The 22752-nt window shown below is 45.8% G+C and overlaps 1 protein-coding gene across 5 annotated transcripts in view; it reads right to left on the bottom strand.

The window, feature by feature from the left end:
• The window catches only part of ENTPD5 (ectonucleoside triphosphate diphosphohydrolase 5 (inactive)), a 37732-nt gene that overhangs the window by 10272 nt on the left and 4708 nt on the right, over positions 1 to 22752 (bottom strand). For 2 of the 5 annotated variants that reach the window (XM_039533809.1, XM_039533814.1), the window contains exons 2-8: positions 14254 to 14385; positions 13653 to 13931; positions 12920 to 12999; positions 4769 to 4912; positions 4298 to 4373; positions 2065 to 2100; positions 1292 to 1380 (exon numbers count right to left, since the gene is read on the bottom strand). In XM_039533809.1, the coding sequence (XP_039389743.1) occupies positions 1292 to 1380; positions 2065 to 2100; positions 4298 to 4373; positions 4769 to 4912; positions 12920 to 12999; positions 13653 to 13869 (642 nt within the window). In that variant the 5' untranslated portion in view covers positions 13870 to 13931; positions 14254 to 14385. Of the gene's footprint in view, positions 1 to 1291; positions 1381 to 2064; positions 2101 to 4297; positions 4374 to 4768; positions 4913 to 12919; positions 13000 to 13652; positions 13932 to 14253; positions 14386 to 19861; positions 20278 to 22752 lie in introns of those variants that run through there. The other 3 variants (XM_039533810.1, XM_039533813.1, XM_039533811.1) reach the window with 3 other exon arrangements.

Genomic DNA, 22752 nt, shown 5'->3' with positions numbered 1-22752 from the left:
AAACCCCACAAAACCTAGTGATAATATCATTGCTAATTTTCACATAGGCATCGAGATAATTTACTGTACTCATCCAATGTGGCTACATGGAGTTATCCATCCTCCATGACAAATAACTCATACTTTTGGTATTGTGGTAGCACCCATAATGCTTCACCTGTCCAGCCCTCAAAATTAGTAAAGCCGATGCAGCCTTAATTCTGCCCCTTGTGTGTGCACATTATTATTTGTAAGAGTCATTAATTACACAAACAAAATCTAAATTAAAAGAACATTATCAAGGTTGCAAAGTCAAGCACTCAAAAACTGAATGAGGCATGGGTTCTCTTGAAAAAATAATGTGATCATAAAATCAAATTAAAGATGCACAAGGGGTCTAAATTCTGGCATTTTTTTTAGCACTTAACTTTGCAACCTTAATAATCTTTTTTCAATGTTGTTTTTGTGTGTGTAATTTCTTTGCTCTTAAAAAAGCCAACGGGGGGGGGGGGGAACAAAACCCCCAAACCAGAAATTGCATCATGTACCATCATACTGACACTTCCATGAGTCATCAGCAGGCTTGGAACCTGCAGATTCACCACACAGACCCTCTGCCATTTCAGCTAATAGCATAAATAATGGCAATAGTAAGTTGTCGTCCTTGGTCCCTAGAGGAGGATGAGACACACACTTTGACAGTGAGTTTCATAGGTATTTGCTGACCGTACAGAAATGGTCAAACTCAGGGATCTTGGGTTCCATTGCAGGCTTTGAAGGAGACTGTGCTCTATAGACACAGACTCTTCTGCACATTCTCCCCAAGTGTGATCCCACCTCCCCCAACCTGTCCCTGTCTCAGTGCTTTCTCTTCACTCCTTGAGCAAAGGGGACAGATTATTAGGGAAGATTCTCTTCCAGCCTGTTAATACTGGACTATAAGGGCTACACTAACACCACTCAGAATTCCTTCTAACATACAAGAAACATCCCTGGGAACCTTTTCCTTTTGTAACATACGAAGTCTAACCCATGTTAGCGAGGCCTTTCCAGCCTGGGCCTAGACAACACAAGCTGCTTTTCTTTGGTTTATAACCATTTTTCTTTTCTCTTTAAACAGGATCTTTTGTTTACAAGCACAGTCATTTGAATTTCATTGTCAGTATTAAAGGGAACGAAAGCAGACTGACCTTCACAGATGGCATGCAGGTGCCTGTGCTGAAAAAGTGAGTCCTCAGAGCATGTGGGTGCCTGGGCACCATTACCCATGGTTATGGCAACTCTAGCACACATGCTTGTGTCTACTCCTCACCTCAGACCGTGGCAGGAACGTGATCTGGGTTGAGGCTCCTCCCAGGTCCAGTGTCCCAACTGTCGTCTGGTTCTGTCCGTACAACTGCCCTGCAGACAATATCATGCTCAGAATAGCCACTCTTAACACAGAGACTGCCCGTAAGTCTTTACAGCCATCAATGCATCACAGACTCATATGGGGGCTGATTTGGCCTGAGGGGTCCATAGCCAGATGAAGATTAGCTTCACATTATGTGAAGCTAGTCTCCGTAACATGCTGGGGTGGTGTCAGGCAGAAACACAGGGACTGAAAGGATGACCCCCTTCCCCCAACTCATTATCATGGGGCTGGCAGACCCAGGGCAGGGACGAGAGAACTTCCCTCCTGATTTCAACTTCAGTTCCATGGAGAGGAAGGGGGGGAAAATCCCTACACAGCCAAAAATTGTATGTGGGTAAAATCCTCTCCCCCATCTCTAGCAGACTCTAGGAGAGCATAAATTCCCCCCAATCTGTAGCTGATTCTTGGCAAGGTATAGAAGGTAAATACTTCCAGCTCTTGCAAATTCTGAGAACTGATCTGGCCACTACCATTTTCCCTCAGCCAGGGCAGAGGCTCTTTCTTCTAGTTTCTCCTGTTTTCTTCCCCCATTCTGCTGCCACAGTGGAGAGGAGAGGGAGAGTAAGCCAAGCAAGGCGAAGGGGCACAGACAGGGTAGCCAACTCCAAACTCCTTCCCTTCTATGGGAGGGACCCAGTTCAGGCCTAACAGTGAGTCAAACAGTTAATTACCTGTCAGAAAGTTCACAGTGATCCAGGCTAAAACTCCTGCAAGGAGAAAAAAAGGAGGAACTGAAACTGCTTCTGCCTCCTGTGCCCTCACATAGCCTCATACAATCTGTGCTTTTCAGACAAACAAAGACAAGTTCCCTGCCCCAAACATCTCACAATCTAACTTACACTTATAACAAAATGACATGACATGTAAAATCAAAAGGAGTGGGAAGAGGGCTTTTTGGCATCTGTGCATCTAGAGCAGAGCCAAGACTTGGGCTCTGTATCACATCGATACACAAATGGTCACTGAGATAAGGTAGCATGTGTAAATTTGCCTTCAGTGTTAGCTGACTTTTGAGCATTTAAATTCCTCACCTTAAAACTGCATACACATTCGTTGTATTTAAATTTTTTTTGTATATACAGTTAGATGTGAAAAGCTTAGTGAGACCCAGTAAAATATGAACAACAATTCCTCTCCTGGTCTAGCCACTGAGCTTGGTATTGGCATTGGGTAGCACCGGAGTGTACATCAGCTGTGGGATTCCAGCTGAAACAGATGCAGTTTGAGGAAGGAACTTAGAAAATAAAAACCTATGAAGGCCATAGTAGGCTCTACTAGGAACCACTAGTCCTTCTCCCTGCGCATGCAGTACTGTTCCCTACAGCACATTCTCAAGGGCTACATCCCATTATCCCTAATAATACACTATGAATTGCACTAATAATTTACATCCTTCCTTCAAATACTTAGACTGATCATGCTCGTGGTCTCTTACACCAGCACTAGCTCTTTCAATCTTTCCTCATAAACATTTCCCTTATTTTTTCTGCTCTTTTCAGAACTCCCCAAATTATTACTATATTAGTGATAATCAGTGCTAGGCAAAATTTTTAAACTTTTTTTTTTGGAGGGGGGGCACAATAAATAAATAAATATATAAATAAATGCAGATTCGGGTTGACAAACATTTCTCAATTTCATGTTGAATTTGCTGCATTGTTTTGGTCAAAATAAATATTTTAAAACTTCTGAAAAAAATCAAAATGTTTCAACATTTTTTAAACAAAACCTTTTGTTTGTTCAATTTTAATTGATTTGGTTTTGAAATGTCCTTCAATTTTATATGAAAAGGCTCAAAATGGAAATGAAATGTTTCAATCATTTTGTTTGACCTAAAGTGATTTTTTTCCCCCGACTTTTTGATATGTGTACATTTTGAAAAATTTTCATTTTAAGGTTGGCCAAAACATTTTTTTTAAAACTTTCTGGAAGTGCCAGCAAACCAAAAAAATCAGTTATTCACACAGCTCAAGTAGAAATGAGGTGCTCAGTACTGAATGTAATTTTCCAGATGGGTCTCAAAGATTTTTCACCTCCTTATTCTGTGATGTGAGACTTCTGTGTACCTACTCCAATTTTATAATGGCCTTTTTTTACAGCTATATCATGTCACAAACGTATGTATAATTTGCTACGCACTCTAACCCCATAGTCTATTTCAGCCATTCCTGGGTCTCTGGGTTTTGCGACAACTCTGTGTTTTGGACTGTTTCTATGATACTCTATTAGCTGCATTTTTTCAAGATGAATGTTATTATATTATTCGCCAAAGGTTTTGAATATCTCTCAGGTTAAGTAGTGCTGTTTTTATATCCTCATTAGTGGTTTGCAGTGCTTCCAAAATTAGCGTCATCTGCAAATTTCACTAACGAGTCTTACCCCATCTTCTAGATCATTCATGAAGATATTTAATAAAATAGGTACTAACACAAGTATCTGCAACTCCTCCTAGACACTTCCCTACAGCTTGATACTGCACTGCTTATCATAGTATAGCCTTTCAAAAGTAACCTGTGGAAGATTACTGCATCACATCTACTCACACCTGCACCAGAGAACAGCTCAATTGTTGATTTTAAACTCTTTGTGCAGGGACCTATTTCTGTTCATCTAATGCCAAACAGAAAGATTCTGGTAGGATTCTCTACATTCTGGATCATATAGTATCATCTACATAACTCCAGAACCTTTTTGCTTTCCTGCATTTGTAGCTCAATAGCTGCCCAAGTACTCAAAATCCTCATGAATACAAAAGGATCCTGTGTTTTCAAGTAGCTTGAGAGTTGGGCTAGAAATGTTTTGTTCTTTCCTTCAGTCCTGGAGGTCATTTCTCTTTCCTTTGGTTGCCATAGTCATTTCTCTTTCCCTTTTGCCTTCACCCACTTCCTCCTTCCCAAGACCCACCTTCAGAAGATCCATCCATGATGCTAACACTGTTATTTGGAACCAGAAAGGGTGACTTCTCAAAGACCTCTCTCACCTGAGGAAAGGAGAGATGGTTAGATTCTCTGGGCCTGGGGCCTTGCTCTCCACTGGGGGTGCTGGACAAAGCTTCCCCTTTCTCCCCAGACCAGTAGGAAGTAAGGCATGAGTGTGTGGTGTTAGGCAAAGTTTTCTCCTCCTCAGGGCACTAGGAAGGAAAGAAGGATGTATACTAGGCCTCTCTCCACCCACCCTTTACGCCTCTATCCAGGCAGCGGGGGTGTCAGGCCGCAGCAGGAGGGTTTTAAGGTCTGAGGAGTTCTCATACACTCTTATGGAATTACAGCTGTTTTTCACAGTTGGGACTAAGTTATGATAGAGAGCATGGAGAAGTGAGCTATGAAAGGTACCGTAAGAAGGCCCATACTATTGCACAGAGATCTTTCAGGTTACCTCTGAGAGCAGAGCCTGGGCTTTGGGCTCTGGCAGCAGCCTCAGTCCAGCTGTAGCTTTCAGCACCACTGGGGTCTCCTTCCAATGACTACATGGCACAGCTTCTTTGGCCATTTTCAACAATCCTTTCACAGTTTCTGCACCCTAAAAATAAACAGAAGCTGTTTCTTTCACACTATTCCCTTCAACGGGCAATCAGAAAAACAATAATCACTTTAGAGCCCCCTCCTTCACCCTAGAACACGAGGCAAAGTACATATTCCACAACAGAGGGTGACACACACAAAGGGCCAGCAGGGCAAGTAGGTACCACAGTGATAGGGACTTAGGGAAGAGAGAGATCAGGAGGGCACATGCATCCTTCAGCATGGGAAGAAGAGACACGTTTACAGAGCTCTTTTTATGACAGAAAATGCAGTTTCTTTGCTCATGAAATTCTAGGCTTTATATTTGGTGGGGGTGGGGGGGGGAAGTCTGATATCTGACAAACCTGGAAGTCATGCTATATAAATCAGGTAGTTTCTCTGGTACTATTACTGACTGAAAAGGCAAGGGGGAGGGAGCAAAGAGAGTCTCTGTAGATTTCAATACAGTGATATTGTCATGTTCTGGGGTGCAATCCACACTAGTGAGAGGTTGTGTCGCTGTCTGCCCTGTAACCCTGGGGGAGGGGATTCCAAGGGATGCTCTTGATCCGGGCGGGGGGCAGCCCGGGGTGCCGCTGCTGCTCCCGGACCACTGCTCCTGGACCAGCTGCCTGGGGCTGCCAGAGTAGCAGCTGATGTGGCTGGCCCCGGTGCTGCCCCAGCTGCTTGGGCGGAGCTAGGGTCAGCTACACCAGCTGTTGCAGAAGTCATGGAGGTCCTGGAAAGTCACATAATCCGTGACCTCTGTGAAAGATTTGCAGCCCTGCTGATGACATCAAGAAGGCTGAAGCATTTAATGCCCACTTTGCTTCAGCGTTGATTTAAAAAAAAGATAGAAAGAAAAAAAAAAAAGGATACATTTTGAGCGGATACTTAACACAATTAATATTAACAAGAAGATGGAAGGAACAGAAGCCAAAATAGGGAAAGTACAGATTAAAGAATATTTAGATAAATTAGATGCATTAAAATCAGCAGAGCCTGATGAAATTCACCTCAGGTACTTAAAGAATTAGCGGAATGAATCTTGGAACCACCAGTGATTATCTTTGAGAACTCATAGAGGATGGGTAAGGTCCCAGAAGACTGGAGAAAGGCAAACATAGTACCTATCTTTAAAAGATCCAGAGAATTACAGAAGTCAGCCTAACTTCGATAGCCGGAAAGATACTGGAACAAATTACTAAGCAATCAATTTGTAAGCACCTAAAGCATAATAGGGTTATAAGTAATTGTCAACAACAAATCAAAGTTCCTACTTTGGCAGGGTTACTGGCCTAGAAGATAGGAAGGAAGCTGCAGATGTGATATATTTTGATTTTAGTAAGGCTTTTGACACATTCCCATGTGACATTCTCATAAACAAACTTGGGAAACAAGGTCTAGATTAACTATTATAAGAGGGAGCACAACTGGTTGAAAGATGATATTCAAACAGTAGTTATCAATGGTTCACTGACAATCTGTAGGAATGTATCTAGTGGGGTCCAGCATGAGTCTGTCTTTAGTCTGGTACTATTCAATATTTTCATTAATGACTTGGATGATGGAGTGGACAGTGTGCTTATAAAATGTGTGGATGACACTAAACTAGGATGAGTTGCAAGCACTTTCCAGGACAGGGTAGGAATTCAAAATGACCTTGACAAATAAGAGATTTCAGACCCATGCAACATGATGAAATTCAATAAAGGTAAGTGCAAGATACTACACTTAAAGAGAAATCAAGTGTACAACTACAAAATGGAGAATAAATGGCCAGGCAGGAATACTGCTGAAGAGGATCTGGGGAGTATAGTGAATCACAAATTGAGTATGAGTCAACATTGTGATCCAGTTGCAAAAAAAGGCCAATATCATTCTGGGGTGCATTAGCTGGAATGTGATATGTAAGACACAGGAGATAATTTTCCCACTCTACTTGGCACTGGTGAGGCCTCAGCTAGAGTTCTGTGCCCAGTTCTGAGTGGCACACTTTAAGAAAGATGGGGACAAATTGGAGAGTCCAGAGGTAATCTACAAAAATTATAAAAAAGACAGCAAACCTGGCCTATAAAGAAAGGTTAAAAAAACTAGATATGTTTAGTCTTGAGAAAAGATGACTGAGGGGGGACCTGATAACAGTCTTTAATATGTTAGGAGCTGCTATAAAGAGGATAGCGATCAATTGTTCTCCATATCCACTGAAGGTAGCACAAGAAGTAATCCTGCAGCAAGGGAGATTTAGGTTAGGTATTAGGAAAAATTTTCTAACTATATGGACAGCTAGGCACTGGAACAAGCTTCCAAGGGAGGTTGTGAAATCCCTGTTGTAGTAGGAAGAGAGTCTGAGACATAAGCCCTTGTATCAAAGGCCTGGTATGAGGCAGGACCTGCTTACAGAATTTGGCAAGAATGGGGCTGGTATTGCAGAAAAACACATTCCTAAGAAGTGCTAGTCACAGAGTGCTCATGCAAACACATCCCGATATCAAGTGGTACCAGAACATCCGATATCAAGGATGGTACAAAAACATTCCCCAAGGATAACAGGAATACACTGACGCCTCCTAAAAGATAAGGTCAAGATAATAGTACGTAATAAAAATGTTTTAATTGAACCAACACGTACAAGATGATGGGTGATAACTACCAACGTTAGGGAGCAGTAACTAACTATGTCAAAGGGGCAGTACTAACTTGTTTGTACCGGGGTATAAAGATGTATCTTAGGAGTATTTTTGGCCAGCCTAGGGAGCAGTGAAAAGTCCCGCCATTGACTGAGCTGCATCCAGTGTCATAAGCATACATGTTTTAGTATCCTTGTAAAGTCTGCCAGGTGCTATTACTGTGGTTCGTCGACAGTAAACCAGGCCGGGTGTCTTTGCTAAAAGCTGAGTCTGTAAATTTATTGAGCAGTTTAATGAAGGTCTGTTATCTCTGCAGAGCTGGGACAGCATACTGAATAAACACACACAGTTGCCCAAAAACAGTTTTTAAGAACAGGTTGAACAAACACTTGTCAGGGAGGGTCTAGATTTACTTGGTCCTGCCTCGGCACAAGGTCCCTCCCAGACCTACATTTTTATAATTCTATGATAAATCCAAAAAGCCATTCACTCTTTTTGGATTTAAAGCTTCCTAATCACATGGTCTCTCTTGAAGATGAGTTCCTGTAACATTGAATTTAGCAGCATACACTGATAAATTTGCTGTCACCACCGCACCCATTACACTGGCCCCACGGTCTAAGGCCACTTATGCATGGGGGACAGAGAAGCAAGTCTGACATTCCTCTATCACCCCCCCTTATTCTGTGCCACAAATTATTGGCAATGTGTAATTTTTGGAAATGCTGGTGGCCTACTCCAGGACTGACTATGATTCTCCTACTGCCCTACCCTGTTGATAGGTTAATTGCTGCCATCTCACTGAGGCAGCTGTGATTCATTAAATATCACCTGAATCTAAAGAAAGGTGGAATTAGCCCTCTGGAGGGGAGACAGATTAGGGAAGGGAGCAATAGGAGCAGTCATGCCTAGGGTTATTTGTTATTGATCCTTTATGATAATAAAACCAAAACATCAGGAGGAGGTGATTTGTTTTTATTCTTTACAGCAAGTGTATAGTCTGTTTGGAACTGGGTGTGGAGTTCACAAGTTTACAACCTCTCCTTGTCATAGTCTCCTCCTCCTCAAAGCTGAATGGAGGGACACAGGTGCCCACACATTCATTTGAGAGGGCTGACAACTGATCTATGTGTATTGATCTCTGGGATAAAGCCATTTTCAAATCAACAAAGAAGTACACAGGTAAATCAAGTACCTGTAATTCTGTCATCTTAACATTAAGGAGTGGGTGCTTGGCAGGGTACAATAGAATATGGGTCCGGCAGGCAGGATACAGAGATCAAAATTACTTTCCTCTTATAGTTGACACTTGACAACTGGCCTTGAAAAAGTGGGAGGTACCAGAAAATTGGTACTAGATTTGGGTTTTTTTTCAGTCTTCAAAATAATAATAATTTGTCCACCTTTAGCACCTTCCTTTACAAACAATGAATTAAAACCCCACAACAATCCTGTGAGATAGGTAAACATTCTACTGATTTCAGAGATAAGGAAACAGGCACAGACAGAGGAGATTACTTTACCAAGGCCACACAATGAATCTGTGGAATAGAACTGTGATCTCTTGACTCCCAAGTCCTGTGCTTTAGCTTCAAGACCACCTGAGAAACTACTGTCTCACTGTTACTGGAAACTTTAACATATACATTTCTTAACTTCATGTTTAATTTTGAAACTTTAATGAAACATTAATCTAGGACAGTGGCTCCCAAACCTTTTTAGCGTAGCTCAACTTTGACCACCTCCCCACACCTTGTGTTCACCTTGCCTTTGCCTTTTTTCCTTGTCCACTTTCACTCTCTCTCTCCCCTGCTGTTTCTAGGTCTGTTCTCTAATCTATGAATTCTTTCCATCTTTCTTCTGCACTCCCTGTTCTTCATTCGCCAGTAGAATGCATTGCTGTTCAACGTGGAGATGAAGTGTTACCAGTGGCTCAGGCCACCTATATTTTTAGATGAGCTGGATGACTAACATGGGAGCAGAGAAAAGGGTCAATGGGGTAGCTGCCTGTGTATTAGGAACTACTTCTGCATGGCTGACTCTCTTAGGGGCTGCAGAAGCAGGGCCTGAACCCAATGGGATCTGATTCTCAGGCTTAAGTCAGGTCGCCTCTGATCTCTTCCTCTTGCCCATAGAGTCTGCAGGACAGTGACTGCTGTGTGCCCACTTCTGCCAGCCACCACCACCGCTTTGCTGCACTCTGTGCTATGGAGCGAGTAAGCCAAAGGGTTGCAGCACCTCTCAGGCTTTAAAATTAGGCCTGAGCAGACCTCTAACTGAGGCACTAAGGAGATGAGCAACTATTTGTTCTTGTCGCAGACCTGGTCAGGCTCCCTGGCTAGTGGCTCACCAGACTGCTGTGGGGGGGGATCCAGTTATTGGACCCCAGGTGTTTCAAGCCTCTGGAGTGTAAACAGCACTCAGGCAACTTAGGCAGACTCTTCGGGTGCAAACCCTGCATCTAGCACCCTGTCCTGAGAGCAGAGACCCCTGCAGTAGAGACCTGCTCAGGCATGTTTTTAAAGCCTGACCCAAACCCGACTACACCACAGCTGACCTGAACCAAGCCTGAGAGTGTTGAGTTGTTTACAGACTCAACCGAACTATGACACTTTGCCCTAAACCTATGTCAGCACCACTACTGCCTTGCCTTTGGGGGTTGACCCTGATGAGGGCTTCGCACTCCTCATGCCCTGTGCTCATGATCCATCTCCAACTCCCTCCTGCCCATGGGGTGAGCACGGTAATGGCTGCATGCCCCACTCATGCCAGCTGCCATCGCCTTGCTGCGCTGTGTGCACTGTGGAATAAGAGCACCGTGACTCTTTAGCACACTAACTCCATGGCACACACAGAATGCAGCAAGGTGGCAGCAACTGCCAGGAGCAGAGTAAGCAGCTGCCGCCAATCCCAAGGGCAGGAGGAAGTGATCAGAGATGACTTGGGAGGGTCAGATTGTTTTCAGACCTGACCCGACCCTGACACATAGTTGGATCCCGTTGGATTTGAGTTGGGCTGCAAAGCTCGACTATGCAGTCAAACTGCCTAGCCTCTTGAATCAACGCTGACACCTCTAGACGTCCCTGTAGCTTAAACACACCATTTCGTAGATTTCCAACCAAAGGTGTGAGCCTTCTGGTTTCTCTCATCCAGGGGCCACATGACCGGTGTAACACATAATGCACACAGACAGTGCATACAGAATTCCAATACCATTGCTCTGTACTTAACAGATAAGACACAGCCAGATTCCCCAAATTATCACATTTCTCCCCCCCCATATCACAAATCTAGTTGCTCACCAGATTGCTGTGAGGGGATATACTGAAACCCTCCTCCCCCATGTGCTTTCCTGGGTCTCAGTAGACTGCAACACTGTTTCCTCCCTCGACCTCTCTAGCACATTTCCTGGGCATCAACTCTGTCTATTATCCCTTCACAGAAATGGAGCCCCACAGCCCACTTGCTGTAGGCCCCTCAGGATCAATGCTGACTCCAAAGATAACTCAGTATTTAAAACACATCTTGTTCCAGAACTCCATCCAAAGGTGTGAGCCAAAGGTTTACCTCTTCCAGAGGCCACAAGGTAGCAGTTGTATCTAACAAATCCAGACTTTGCACTTGAACTTGAACACAACATTGCTCTTTACTTAAGGCATGAGAAACATCCAGAGAGTACAGCATATATAGATAACAACAAACATCCTGAATGCAATGCCTCTCCCTCTAGCTCATCATTCCCCTAGCAGTCCTTGGGGAAACATCTGTGTTCAAGTAGCCAGGGTTTCCCTCACCTCATCAGGCTACTGCAGCAGCTCCTCTCAGCTTGAACTGGTGAAAATGGCTCAAGGCCCCAAAGAGATCAGCTCTTGCCCCTTTATAACCTTCCAATCTCTCTGTCAGGTGACTCGTGGATCTGCCTCCTCAGCTGACTTTATTGCCAAGTCATCCCTCCCCTGACAAACCAGTTCTTCCGGTTGGAAGCCAGTCCACTATCTAGGGTTTTTGTATTTCAATAGAGGAACGTCCCAATTTATTGTCAGTCATGCATCACAACACCTTGGAATTTCAGTCCGTCATGTCAGTAACAGGAGAACAGAGAAGGTAAAGAACCCCACTTCCAAAACGCAGTTTGCAGTTTGACAGAGATACATATAAAGAGCCCCCAATATCAAACAGAATTCATAAGTTGTACATACAGATTCTCCAATTCTCACAGTACCTGAAGCAATTACTTAGCTAAAGGTATAATAGAACATTGTACTGTGCATTTCTGAAAATGAATTTTATATCGCTTAGAACAAGATCGGCAACCTTTGGCACACTGCCTGCCAGGATAAGCCCCCTGGCAGGCCGGGCCGGTTTGTTTACCTGCCGCATCCGCAGTTCGGCTGATCGCAGCTCCCACTGGCCGCAGTTCGCTGCTCCAGGCCAATGGGGGCTGCGGGAAGCGGTGGCCAGCACATCCCTCGGCCCGCACCACTTCCCGCAGCCCCCATTGGGCTGCAGCAGTGAACCGCGGCCAGTGGGAGCTGCGATCGGCTGAATCTGTGGATGCGACAGGTAAACAAACTGGCCCAACCAGCCACGGGGTTTACCCTGGCAGGCTGTGTGCCAAAGGTTGCCAATCCCTGGCTTACAGCTTCAGTATTGATTCTCCCCCACCAAAACTTATTAAAAAAAATTATTTCTCACTGAAGTCTTGTTGCATACAAAGGTTTACATTTATAGTTCATTTGTCTGAGAGAGTTTTCCTTGCACAAAATAGCAACTTTTTTACAGTTGGAAAGAGGTTTTTTCTTTCTTTCTTGGTCCACTATATAACTCAAGCAGGATTTGTTTTCCCTCAAAATTCCCAAGGAAAAAAAAATTCACCTTTGTACTGAGACATTACAGCCCAAAAGGAAAAATTTAGAAAGTTACTAGTAAATGAAAATGGAGCATTTACTTAACTATCATGTTTGGAGTAGTTACAGAGAAGAGAGTGAATATGGATATTGGTAGTAAATAAATCATGTTTTAAATTACTATGGAATAGGAACTCTGCTAAGAAAGCATACAAGTTCCACCTCTAACAATAGTAGTTATTCTTTGCTCTAAATCAGAGGATCTGAAAGAACTTTAGAAATAGTGAAACAAACCTCACATTTTCCATGTGAAGTAGGCAAGTGTAATTATTACCATTTGAGAGGGATGAAAATTAAGGCACAGCGGTGAAGTGACTTTGGTCAAAAAGAGGCATTCAGTGACAGATGTGTGAACAGGTCCCTTAAATCTGGACTCCCAGTTCCCTGTGCAAACCATTAGATATAGTCAATCATGTTAAGTAAATTACAGGTGGCATTAAGATGAGAAGACCTATTCACAGGCAACATGGGAGATTCCAGAAGTCTTACCTTTTCAGGCTGATCAACATAAGCAGAAAGACCTGGCTTCACTGACTCAAAGATTTCCCCTTCCAGCTCTGGAGGCTGCTCTGCACAAATGAAACAAAGAAGAACATGAGAAAGCCTACACCACCTGCTCTGCTGCTCTTTAGCTTCAAATTTAGGACCAGATTATTTCACATGAAATCACCCATGGTGACCATCCCCTATATCTCCCTGCAGATATCCACCACCCCTTTCCAATACAAACACTGATCCTCCTTTGCCAAGGAAAGATTTAACAAAATGTGCCCATTGTGCTCCAAATTCATTAACCACCTGTTAAAAACACATCAAGTTACAATACAAGGAAACATATCAAGTTTCCTAAGGATAATGCACGAAAACGCCATCCAAGCCTCAGTGAGACTTATTCCCCCTATACAATTGCCCAGATTAAAGCATTTGGAAACAGATTTTTTTTCTATGCCCAGAAATTCAAACAGCCTTTGTTAGATTAACAGGGAAGAGAGTTGCACAGTGAAGCCCCACCACGTATTGAGAACAACCACCACCCAGAGTTTGGATCTAGGGGCGGATAGTAGAACTGCCCCAGCTGTCCCAAACTCTGGGATGGTGCATGAGGAGAAAAGCATCTCTAAGGCAGCCAAGACCTAAGCCAATCTGATCAGGGTGTGGAATCCCGCAGGTTGCATCTCTGAGAAATGCCCTTATTTGTTGGAATTCTGCCATTCAGCCTTACCTGGGTTTTTCTGCACAAAGGTGTAAATGTGAATTCGGGTCCCGGTGCTTCCTGCATCAAACATTATGCCATAAAAGGTGTTGGTACGGGCATTTGCAAGGCACACACTAGGTGGAAAGAGACCCTGAAACCACATATCCGGGCTAGGATGGGAAACAATGCAGTAGATAGAGGAAAGGGCCAACATTAGAAAGATGGCGAGCCAGGAGGCTGCCATCCTGCAAGGAAACCTTGGGGCAGCTGGAGTATGGATCAGCGTTCACAGAGTTGCAGGAGCTCCTGGAGAGTGAAACAAGAACAGAGGTTACCAACAGCTTTCTCCTTCATACCTCTGTTTTAAGGAATCTGCCCAGCACAGAAGCTACCCACCCTTAAAAAAGGAAGGTGTCCATCCCTGACTGCCCCTCCCAAAGGACAGATGCCCTCGGCTATCCCCACCCTAGATACAGGGGCTCTCCCTCTAAGTTCTGCAACTGCACCTGACTAGTTTGCTCTTTCAGAATAAAGGCTTCTCTCTGCTGCAGACATCTGCATTGAGCATTTAAAAACTGAGTCCCAGAATACCTAATCTTGACTTTGTACACAGAACCTTCTCTCTCACCTGGGCTTCCGGATCAGATTTACACTCCTGGGACTTTCCTGACAGCTCAAGCCTCAGCTGAATTCACACCTTATGTAAGTGGAGCTCAGGGCTGGATCTCTCCGTCCTGACATCCACATATGGGATGCTGGCCTGGCACAGAACACAAATGTCATTCAGTACCACAAACAAAGAGAATTTCATCTCAGGCTGATGGCAGCTGCTTGGAGAGATCAGTGTATGGGGAGGGTAAAAAGCATAGACTGCAAGCAGCACTGTGGTCACCAAGAGGGATCTGCACTGTAGGAAGGGAGACTAAATGGTGACACGCACCTGGCCCCAGTTTCTCAGCCCCCTCTCAGTGTTCAAACGTCTCTGATGGCATTTTGCCTACAAGTCAGTTGTTTATCCTCCCCTCTTGGTACAAAGTTCTCTGCCAAACAAGGACAAACTATTTTTACACTTTGACCAGGTATCTCCCTCTCTTTCACAGAATGAAAACTGCTCACATGGCCTACAATATGCCAACATTATTTACCGTCTCCCAAGTGCATGTCCTAGTATTAGGTATCAACATTCAGCAGCTTTCCCCTCCTATTGCCCTCCACTCTGTGATTAAAGCCTCCCTGCACGCTTGTCTTGCAAGGAGATGCTAACAAAGGAAACACAGGTACGGAAACTGCACAGTCACTAAGCAAGTGCTTAATTGAAGAAAACAAAGGATATTATAATTGTCTTTATTATTTGTATTGAGCAACACCAAGAGAACCCAGTCAGGGCCACATTGCGAACACGTATAACAAAAGTACCCTAGCACAGCATTTCTCAAATGTGGCCACATGCAGCCACCAGGGGCTTTTCTTGTGGCCACAGCCTCCTGGGCTATGATGGGGGCAGGGAGCAGTGGCCCCTCTCGCAGGGCCACCAGTGGGGGTTGGGCCCTGCCCACCTCCAGAGACAAATGCTGGAGGTGCAGGCAGCTGGTGAATTCCCCACTTTCCGGGGGTGGAGGGTGGGGCAGGCTTCGGCAGGAGGGCTTCATCCATATGGTAGCAGGCTCTGGTCCCAGGCTCATCATCCATGCCATCATCCCTGGGTCCTGCGGCCTCCCTGCCCACCTCCCCATCCAGGGCTTAATTTCTCCCAAAGCTTGCTGGAGCTGAGTAGGTCTGCTGTGAAAAGTGAGATTAACAAACATACAAATATCACTTTTCACAGCAGCAGACTTACTATCTAGCAAGTATTTTAAAAAGCAACAAAAAAAGCAAAACAAACAACAAACAACAACAAAAAGACAAGAACATGCAAAGCACCTTATTTCTGTTTCGGTCCAGTAAAGAATAGAGACCACTGTACATTATTTTTATTACTGAGTCTGAAATAAACCTACATAAATTACAATGATTTGGACATGTATATGTGCATATTTATTTGTTTTTCCTAAAACGTTAATTATTTTAGGAAAAATTGTCAGCATGGCAACCAGCAAGAGTTGGTGGCTCCACTCTGACGCCACCAAAAAACAATGTGCGAGAACCCCTGCCTAGCATATAAAACACATCAACACAAATCATCCACTTCAAGTTCCTCCCTCACACCCTCCTCCTGGACCTGTTTGTCCACCCCACACCTCACTTGTGCGCATGTCCATCTACTCTGCTTGAGAGTCTTGCCTGCTCCTCGTCCCTGCACTTGTCATCCTGTGGATCCTTGCCTGTTTCTGGCCCCCGTGTCTGTTTCTCCCGTAAGGATCCTTACCTGACTCCTGCCTCTGTCAAGAGAGAATACGAGGATCTGCTCTATGCCCAGGGTGTAATATGATATAAAGTCACATTAGGAAAGCCTGCTCTTTGATTGGTCGGTAGCTGTGGTGCTATCCTAGCACAATACAGCTCAGGATTATTTTATTTATTGAAAGGAATTACAAATAAAACCATGCACCTGCCTCAGGTCATAGCTCTGACGCAGCCACACTGTGGAGGCTTTGGATTACATCACAGACACATGTGACACCTATATCCTTGTATAATCCCTAGAAATAATCCACTAATTTCCTTCATTAACACTATTTGGCTATTGTCATTTTTTTCTGGTAGATGAGCCTTTCCCTTCTCTTCTATCTGCTCCTTTCTAAACCTCTTCCTTGAGCATCTCCCCACTCATCTACTCTCTCCTTACCGTCCCAGTTGTCCATGCCTCTCCATGCTCTCCTCCCCCACACCCCAAATTAAATCTGTCAACTCTTTTTCCCTCCGCCTCACTGAAGTGTTGCCAGGCCAGAGCCACTTTGAGCCTCTCTGCTAAGTGGTGTGGAATGCTCCCAGCCCAGTAGCACTTCAGTGGAGGGGAGTTGGACAGTCTTAAAAAGGATAAGGAGAGAGTAAGAGGACAGAGGTGGTGGAAGAGATGGGGAAAGCAAGACAGAAAGTGGGAACGGAGAAGGGTGGTAGCAGATGGGGAAGGGTTAAGTGGAGGTTGTAGGAGCAAGAGAATTAAAGGAAGGAGCAGAGGGAGAAGTCTGGGGCAGAGTTGTAAATCTCCTTTCCTGGAGAAACCTAGGGAGAGATTAGATACTACGAAACAGGAATGTATTTTCCTGGTTTTTTAAATTCAAATCACTTTTAAACTTGCATGGACTTCTATTGGTGTAACCTCTCCCCCAGCTCATTCTATGAATAGTTTATTCAAATATTCCATAGGAATATGAACATAGGGCCATTTGATAATCTTGCAGACTTTTCAGGGTGTGAATGTCTGCTTCGATGCTAATGACTAGCCCAAGGGATGGCTATTTCCCAACACAAAGCATACTTAACTTTGGCCCATTGCTTCATTAGAATTTTGGTTTGCAGTCGGGGCTCTCCAGGTGTTTAGGTCAGCTCATGGTCTAAGCAAATGGTCTCCTCTATGTTGACAAAAGCACTAATCTTGGGATTAATTATTTGTATTGCAACTTGGTTGGGCCCCATTGCACTTTGCATTGTACAGACAGAGTAAAAGACAATCTCAGCTCCAAAGAGTTTACATTATTTGTTTAAGACAAGGTGCAACAAGTGGGAGAGAAAGCAGACAGGATAAACAGTAATACTGACATGTTTTGCACAGACTGAACGTTCAAATTTAGTAGGTATAATAAGCAGATGAGCAGAAGCAGTGGTGAACTGTAGCCGGTTCGCGCAAACCGGTTGTTAAATTTAGAAGCCCATTTAGAACCGGTTGTTCCTGGAGGAACAACTAGTTCCAAAAGTATCAGAGGGGTAGCCGTGTTAGTCTGGTTCTGTAGAAGCAGCAAAGAATCCTGTGGCACCTTATAGACTAACAGACGTTTTGCAGCATGAGCTTTCGTGGGTGAATACCCACTTCTTCGGATGCAAGTAGTGGAAATTTCCAGGGACAGGTTTATATATGCAAGCAAGAAGCAAGCTAGAGATAACGAGGTTAGTTCAATCAGGGAGGATGAGGCCCTGTTCTAGCAGTTGAGTGAAAACCAAGAGAGGAGAAACTGGTTCTGTAGTTGGCAAGCCATTCACAGTCTTTGTTTAATCCTGAGCTGATGGTGTCAAATTTGCAGATGAACTGGAGCTCAGCAGTTTCTCTTTGAAGTCTGGTCCTTTTTTGCTGGAAAGTTTTTTTGCTGCAGGATGGCCACCTTAAGATCTGCTATTGTGTGGCCAGGGAGGTTGAAGTGTTCTCCTACAGGTTTTTGTATATTGCCATTCCTAATATCTGATTTGTGTCCATTTATCCTTTTCCTTAGAGACTGTCCAGTTTGGCCGATGTACATAGCAGAGGGGCATTGCTGGCATATAATGGCATATATAACATTGGTGGACGCGCAGGTGAATGAACCGGTGATGGTGTGGCTGATCTGGTTAGGTCCTGTGATGGTGTCGCTGGTGTAGATATGCGGGCATAGTTGGCATCGAGGTTTGTTGCACGGATTGGTTCCTGAGCTAGAGTTACTATGGTGCGGTGTGCAGTTACTGGTGAGAATATGCTTCAGGTTGGCAGGTTGTCTGTGGGCGAGGACTGGCCTGCCACCCAAGGCCTGTGAAAGTGTGGGATCATTGTCCAGGATGGGTTGTAGATCCCTGATGATGCGCTGGAGGGGTTTTAGCTGGGGACTGTATGTGATGGCCAGTGGAGTCCTGTTGGTTTCTTTCTTGGGTTTGTCTTACAAGGTCGCGGCCGGACCCTGGGGCAGGGCAGGGCGGCGCGGCGGGGCTCCTGGCCCCCAGAGTCCAGCTGCGACCTCGCCGGGCAGGGCAGCGCGGCGCGGCTCCTGCCCCGGCCCCCGGGTCCTGCCGCGAGCTCGGCCGGGCGGCGCGGCTCCTGCCCCGGCCCCGGGGTCTGGCCGGGCGGCGCGGCTCCGGTTCCTGCCCCGGGTCCGGCTGGGCGGCGCGTTCGGTTCCTGCCCGGGTCCGCCCGGGTCCGCCGGGCGGCGCGGCTCGGTTCCTGCCCCGGGTCCGGCCCGGGTCTGGCTGGCGGCGGCTGCGGTTCCGGCCCCGGGGTCCAGCCCCGGGGTCCGGCCCCGGGGTCCGGCCGGGCGGCGCGGCTGCGGTTCCGGACCCGGGGTCCGGCCGGGCGGCGCGGCTGCGGTTCCTGCCCCGGGGTCCAGCCCCGGGGTCCGGCCGGGCAGAACAGTTGCGGTTCCGGTCCCAGGGTCCAGCCGGGCGGCGCAGTTGCGGTTCCGGCCCCGGCCCCCGGGGTCCGGCCCCGACGTCGGCTGGGCGGCTCCAGCCCCAGCCCAGCTGGGCCCCCATCTCCAGGCAGCAGGGTAAGGGAGCAGGGAGCGGGTGTTGGAAGAGGGCAGGGGAGTTGCGGGCGGTGGATTAGTGTCGGGGCAGTCAGAGGGCAGGGAACAGGGGGATTGAACGGGGGAAGGGTCCCGGGGGCAGGGGCAGCTCTAAGAATCCCGCCGCCCCAAGCAGGGTGGCGCGCCGTGGGGCGCGCTTTGGCGGTGCCGGTTCTGCGGCTCCGGGGGACCTCTGGCAGACGTGCCTGCGGAGGTTCCGCTGGTCCCGGGGCTCCAGTGGAGTTTCCACAGGCACGTCTGCGGGAGGTCCACCCGAGCCACGGGACCAGCGAACCCTCCGCAGGCATGACTGCGGAAGGTCTGCCGGAGCCGGCTGCCGCCCTGCCGGCAAAATGCCGCCCCAAGCGCGTGCTTGGCGCGCTGGGGTCTGGAGCCAGCCCTGCCCGGGGGGCAGTCAGGAAGGAGCAGGGGTTGGATAGTGCGGTGGGGGACAGTTAGAGGTAGGGATTCCAGGGACAGTCAGGGGACAGAGAAGGGGTGGTTGGATGGGGTAGGGGTCCCTGGGTGCCATCAGGAATGAGAGAAGGGGTTGGATGGGGTGGCAAGGGGCAGACAGGGGACAGGGAAGGGGGGTGGATAGGGCACGGGTCCCGGGGGGGGGCTGTCAAGAAACATGGGGGGGTTGGATGGGGCAGGAGTCCCCCGGGGGGGGCATGACCCCCCTCCTGGGGTGAGGAGGAGGGAACCGGTTGTTAGTATTTTGGCAGCTCATCACTGAGCAGAAGTAATCTCAGCTTGCTACCTGCCTACCCCTTATCAGATAGCAGTAATAATTATTTGTAGTATGAAACACAAAGTATGTTAGCCACGCACCTGAGGCTGCGAGTCCTGAGGCAAGACTTAGGCAACTGCTCCTTCCTGACAGGCAGCTTTACAACAGCTGGGAAGCTGTGACAGCGAAGAATGAGCCTGCACTCACCTCTTCTTCACCTTTACCTTCAGCTAACATGACTCGACTATTTATCACACAAGCTATTCGACCAGGGAGGCACATGAAATTGCACACTAGCTGTTCTTTATGAGTTTGGGTTTATCATTGATCTAGTGCTAACAAGCATGCATAGGTCTTTAGTTAAGCCAGACAAGTACAAGGTTCAGGTTTCAGACAGCTTAAATATTCAACTGAGATCAATACATTAGTAAAACATTTAACAAAACTGACAGAAAGTTCATTTCAACAGCATTAGCTCTGCCAAAACTGAGCCTGTCATTATACAAGCTGGAAACAACCACAACCAGCCACAAACCCCTGCAGTAAGATTGGCATAGGGCAGATTTATATATTAAAATGAAAGAAAATTTAAAGTACAACCAAGGTGAAAGCACTGAGGAAAATGAGTTCAGCTGTATACTTAGATGCTGAAGAGCCAGAACAGTGGAGGGAGGAACAAGGTTGCCCCAGAGTCAAGATGGAACAGGAAGTCCCAGGGCAACAGAGCTTGCAAAGCAGAACTTTATTTCAGCTTTGTCACATGGAAACCTCAGCAGTATCTGTTGGGTGAGAGGGGAGAGATGGTATTGTCTGTGGGGTTGTAGGGGAACTTGGGCCCTCCCTGCTTGAGCAGGTTAAAACCGAGGGCCCTGTGACTGGCAGGTCGGATACGCAGCCTGGGGAATGACACTACCAAGCCTGCTCCATAGGTCACTTCCTACCACAGCCTCTGCTCCTCCAAAGCCACCACAAGCTGTATTTATGGACTCCCAAGAGGCGTTCTGCCTCATAGTGATGCAGAGGCTCTTTTCCTTCAATCGCAGCCTGTTGTTCCTGGTCTCCATGGGGGCCTCTGGTGACTCGGCAACGGGGGTTGCTTCTGACAACGTGGAGCTCCTGAGTCTTCCCCGCAGGGGCCAACAGCGTAGGACTGCTCCCTTCCTCCTTCTGCCTAGACTGAGCTGGGCTGCGCAGCTGTGGCTGGGTGGGGCCCTCTGGGCCCAGAACTGCTCTTTAACTCTTGATTCCCCAATGTGGGGCTTATACACCCCATCACAGTATCCCAGGGTAAGGAAGTCTCATTCATATCTCCATGTATTCCATGCAGAGGAGCATGTGGGATCCCAGACTGTTGTGATGAGAGCTCTAACATTCTAAGGACATTGGGGAGTGGCCCTCCATCCTAAGTCCAAGGTCCAAATTCGATAGTGGGGAGGAGAGAAGGGATAATAAGTGCTACAGAAACATCTCAGATAAAGCAGAAACACCCCCTCCCACACACACACACCAAAAATAAATAAATTAGGAAACAAAAGGCAGAAGCTGATTCACTTTGTACGCTTATTTCTCCAACATGAGAAGCCATCAGTGGTGCTGAAACTAGGGGTGTTGGGGGTGCTGCCACACCCCTTGGCTTGAAGTAGTACAGTAGAACCTCAGAGTTACAAACATCAGAGTTACGAACTGATTGGTCAACCACACCCCCCATTTGGAACCGGAAATACGCAATCAGGCAGCAGCGGAGGCAAAAAAAATAAAATAAAAAATAAAGCAAGCAAATACAGTATAGTACAGTGTTAAATGTAAACTACTAAAAAAAGGGAAAGTTTAAAAAAAAAGATTTGACAAGGTAAGAAAACTGTTTCTGTGATTGTTTCATTTAAATTAAGATGATTAAAAGCAGCATTTTTCTTCTGTATTAAGTCAATGTTCTTTCGAAAGTTTACAAAAGAACTATAACATTTTGTTCAGTTATGAACATTTCAGAGTTACGAACAACCTCCATTTCAGAGGTGTTTGTAACTCTGAGGTTCTACCGTAATAACAAACACCAAATACATAGTTTCCATCAGCAGTACCCACACTATAAGAATTGTTTCAGCACTCCTAGAAGCCCCACATTGTCCAAAATGAAATGCTTGCAGTTCTGTAAGCAAAATCAAGTTCTCAGAGTCCTAACTCTTATTCCTAGAGATTTCATGTATATGACTTTAGATAGAAATACACTTTTACCCATGTATTTACTTTTTCAGCACATAACTCATGATGAAGTTTAAACCAGAATCATGAAAATGTAGGAAAGAAGTGCTCTCTGGATGCTGAGCTGGTCACACAGAAGTGCAGGTCTTTTTAAAATTATTGATTCTGAATTCAACAGTTCCTTCTTCTGTGATTTTACTGCCAGAATTTTGCAGCATTCGGATGGAATAAAGTGACAACTTTCTTTGCAAATGTAGATTTAGGGTACAATTCTGGATCTTTAATTTTAAATGCTAGAAGAAAAGGAACAAACTCACAATTATGTTCTAGCAGCCATGTTTCAGCCTCTTCTTCCTGTACCAGGGCTCAATTTTATTTATTTATTTTGTCCTATTGGGATTTCAATTAATTAGATCAAGATTGCAACAGCAGCCTCATCTGCCTACAATCTATTGATTTCTGTCCCAACAGAATCTTCATTTGTTTTTATAAATTTAATGCCTCCTTACAGAGTTCCTTGTTGTGTAAAATGCATGCTTTGTTTTGCTCAGTCTTCCTTGTACTGAGTACAAATATCAGCATATCTATGGTAATTGGATGAAAATATAGACAGAATCTTCCTAAGTGTTCCACGAGTGCCACTGGGAAGCTGCAACATCAATCCTCCTTTTTCAATCAACCAACCATTATGGTGACAATGGCTGCAGACTTTTTGGACTTCCATAATGTGCCTTAGTGCTCAGCATTATTTCTTTCTCACCAAGTGGTAAACAAAGTGTTGAACAACCATGCG

This window comes from Mauremys reevesii, linkage group 4, assembly GCF_016161935.1.
Source record: "Mauremys reevesii isolate NIE-2019 linkage group 4, ASM1616193v1, whole genome shotgun sequence".
Lineage (NCBI taxonomy): Eukaryota > Metazoa > Chordata > Testudines > Geoemydidae > Mauremys > Mauremys reevesii.
The sequence above is the reverse complement of the archived record's forward strand: the minus strand, read 5'-3'. Positions and strand labels throughout refer to the sequence as shown.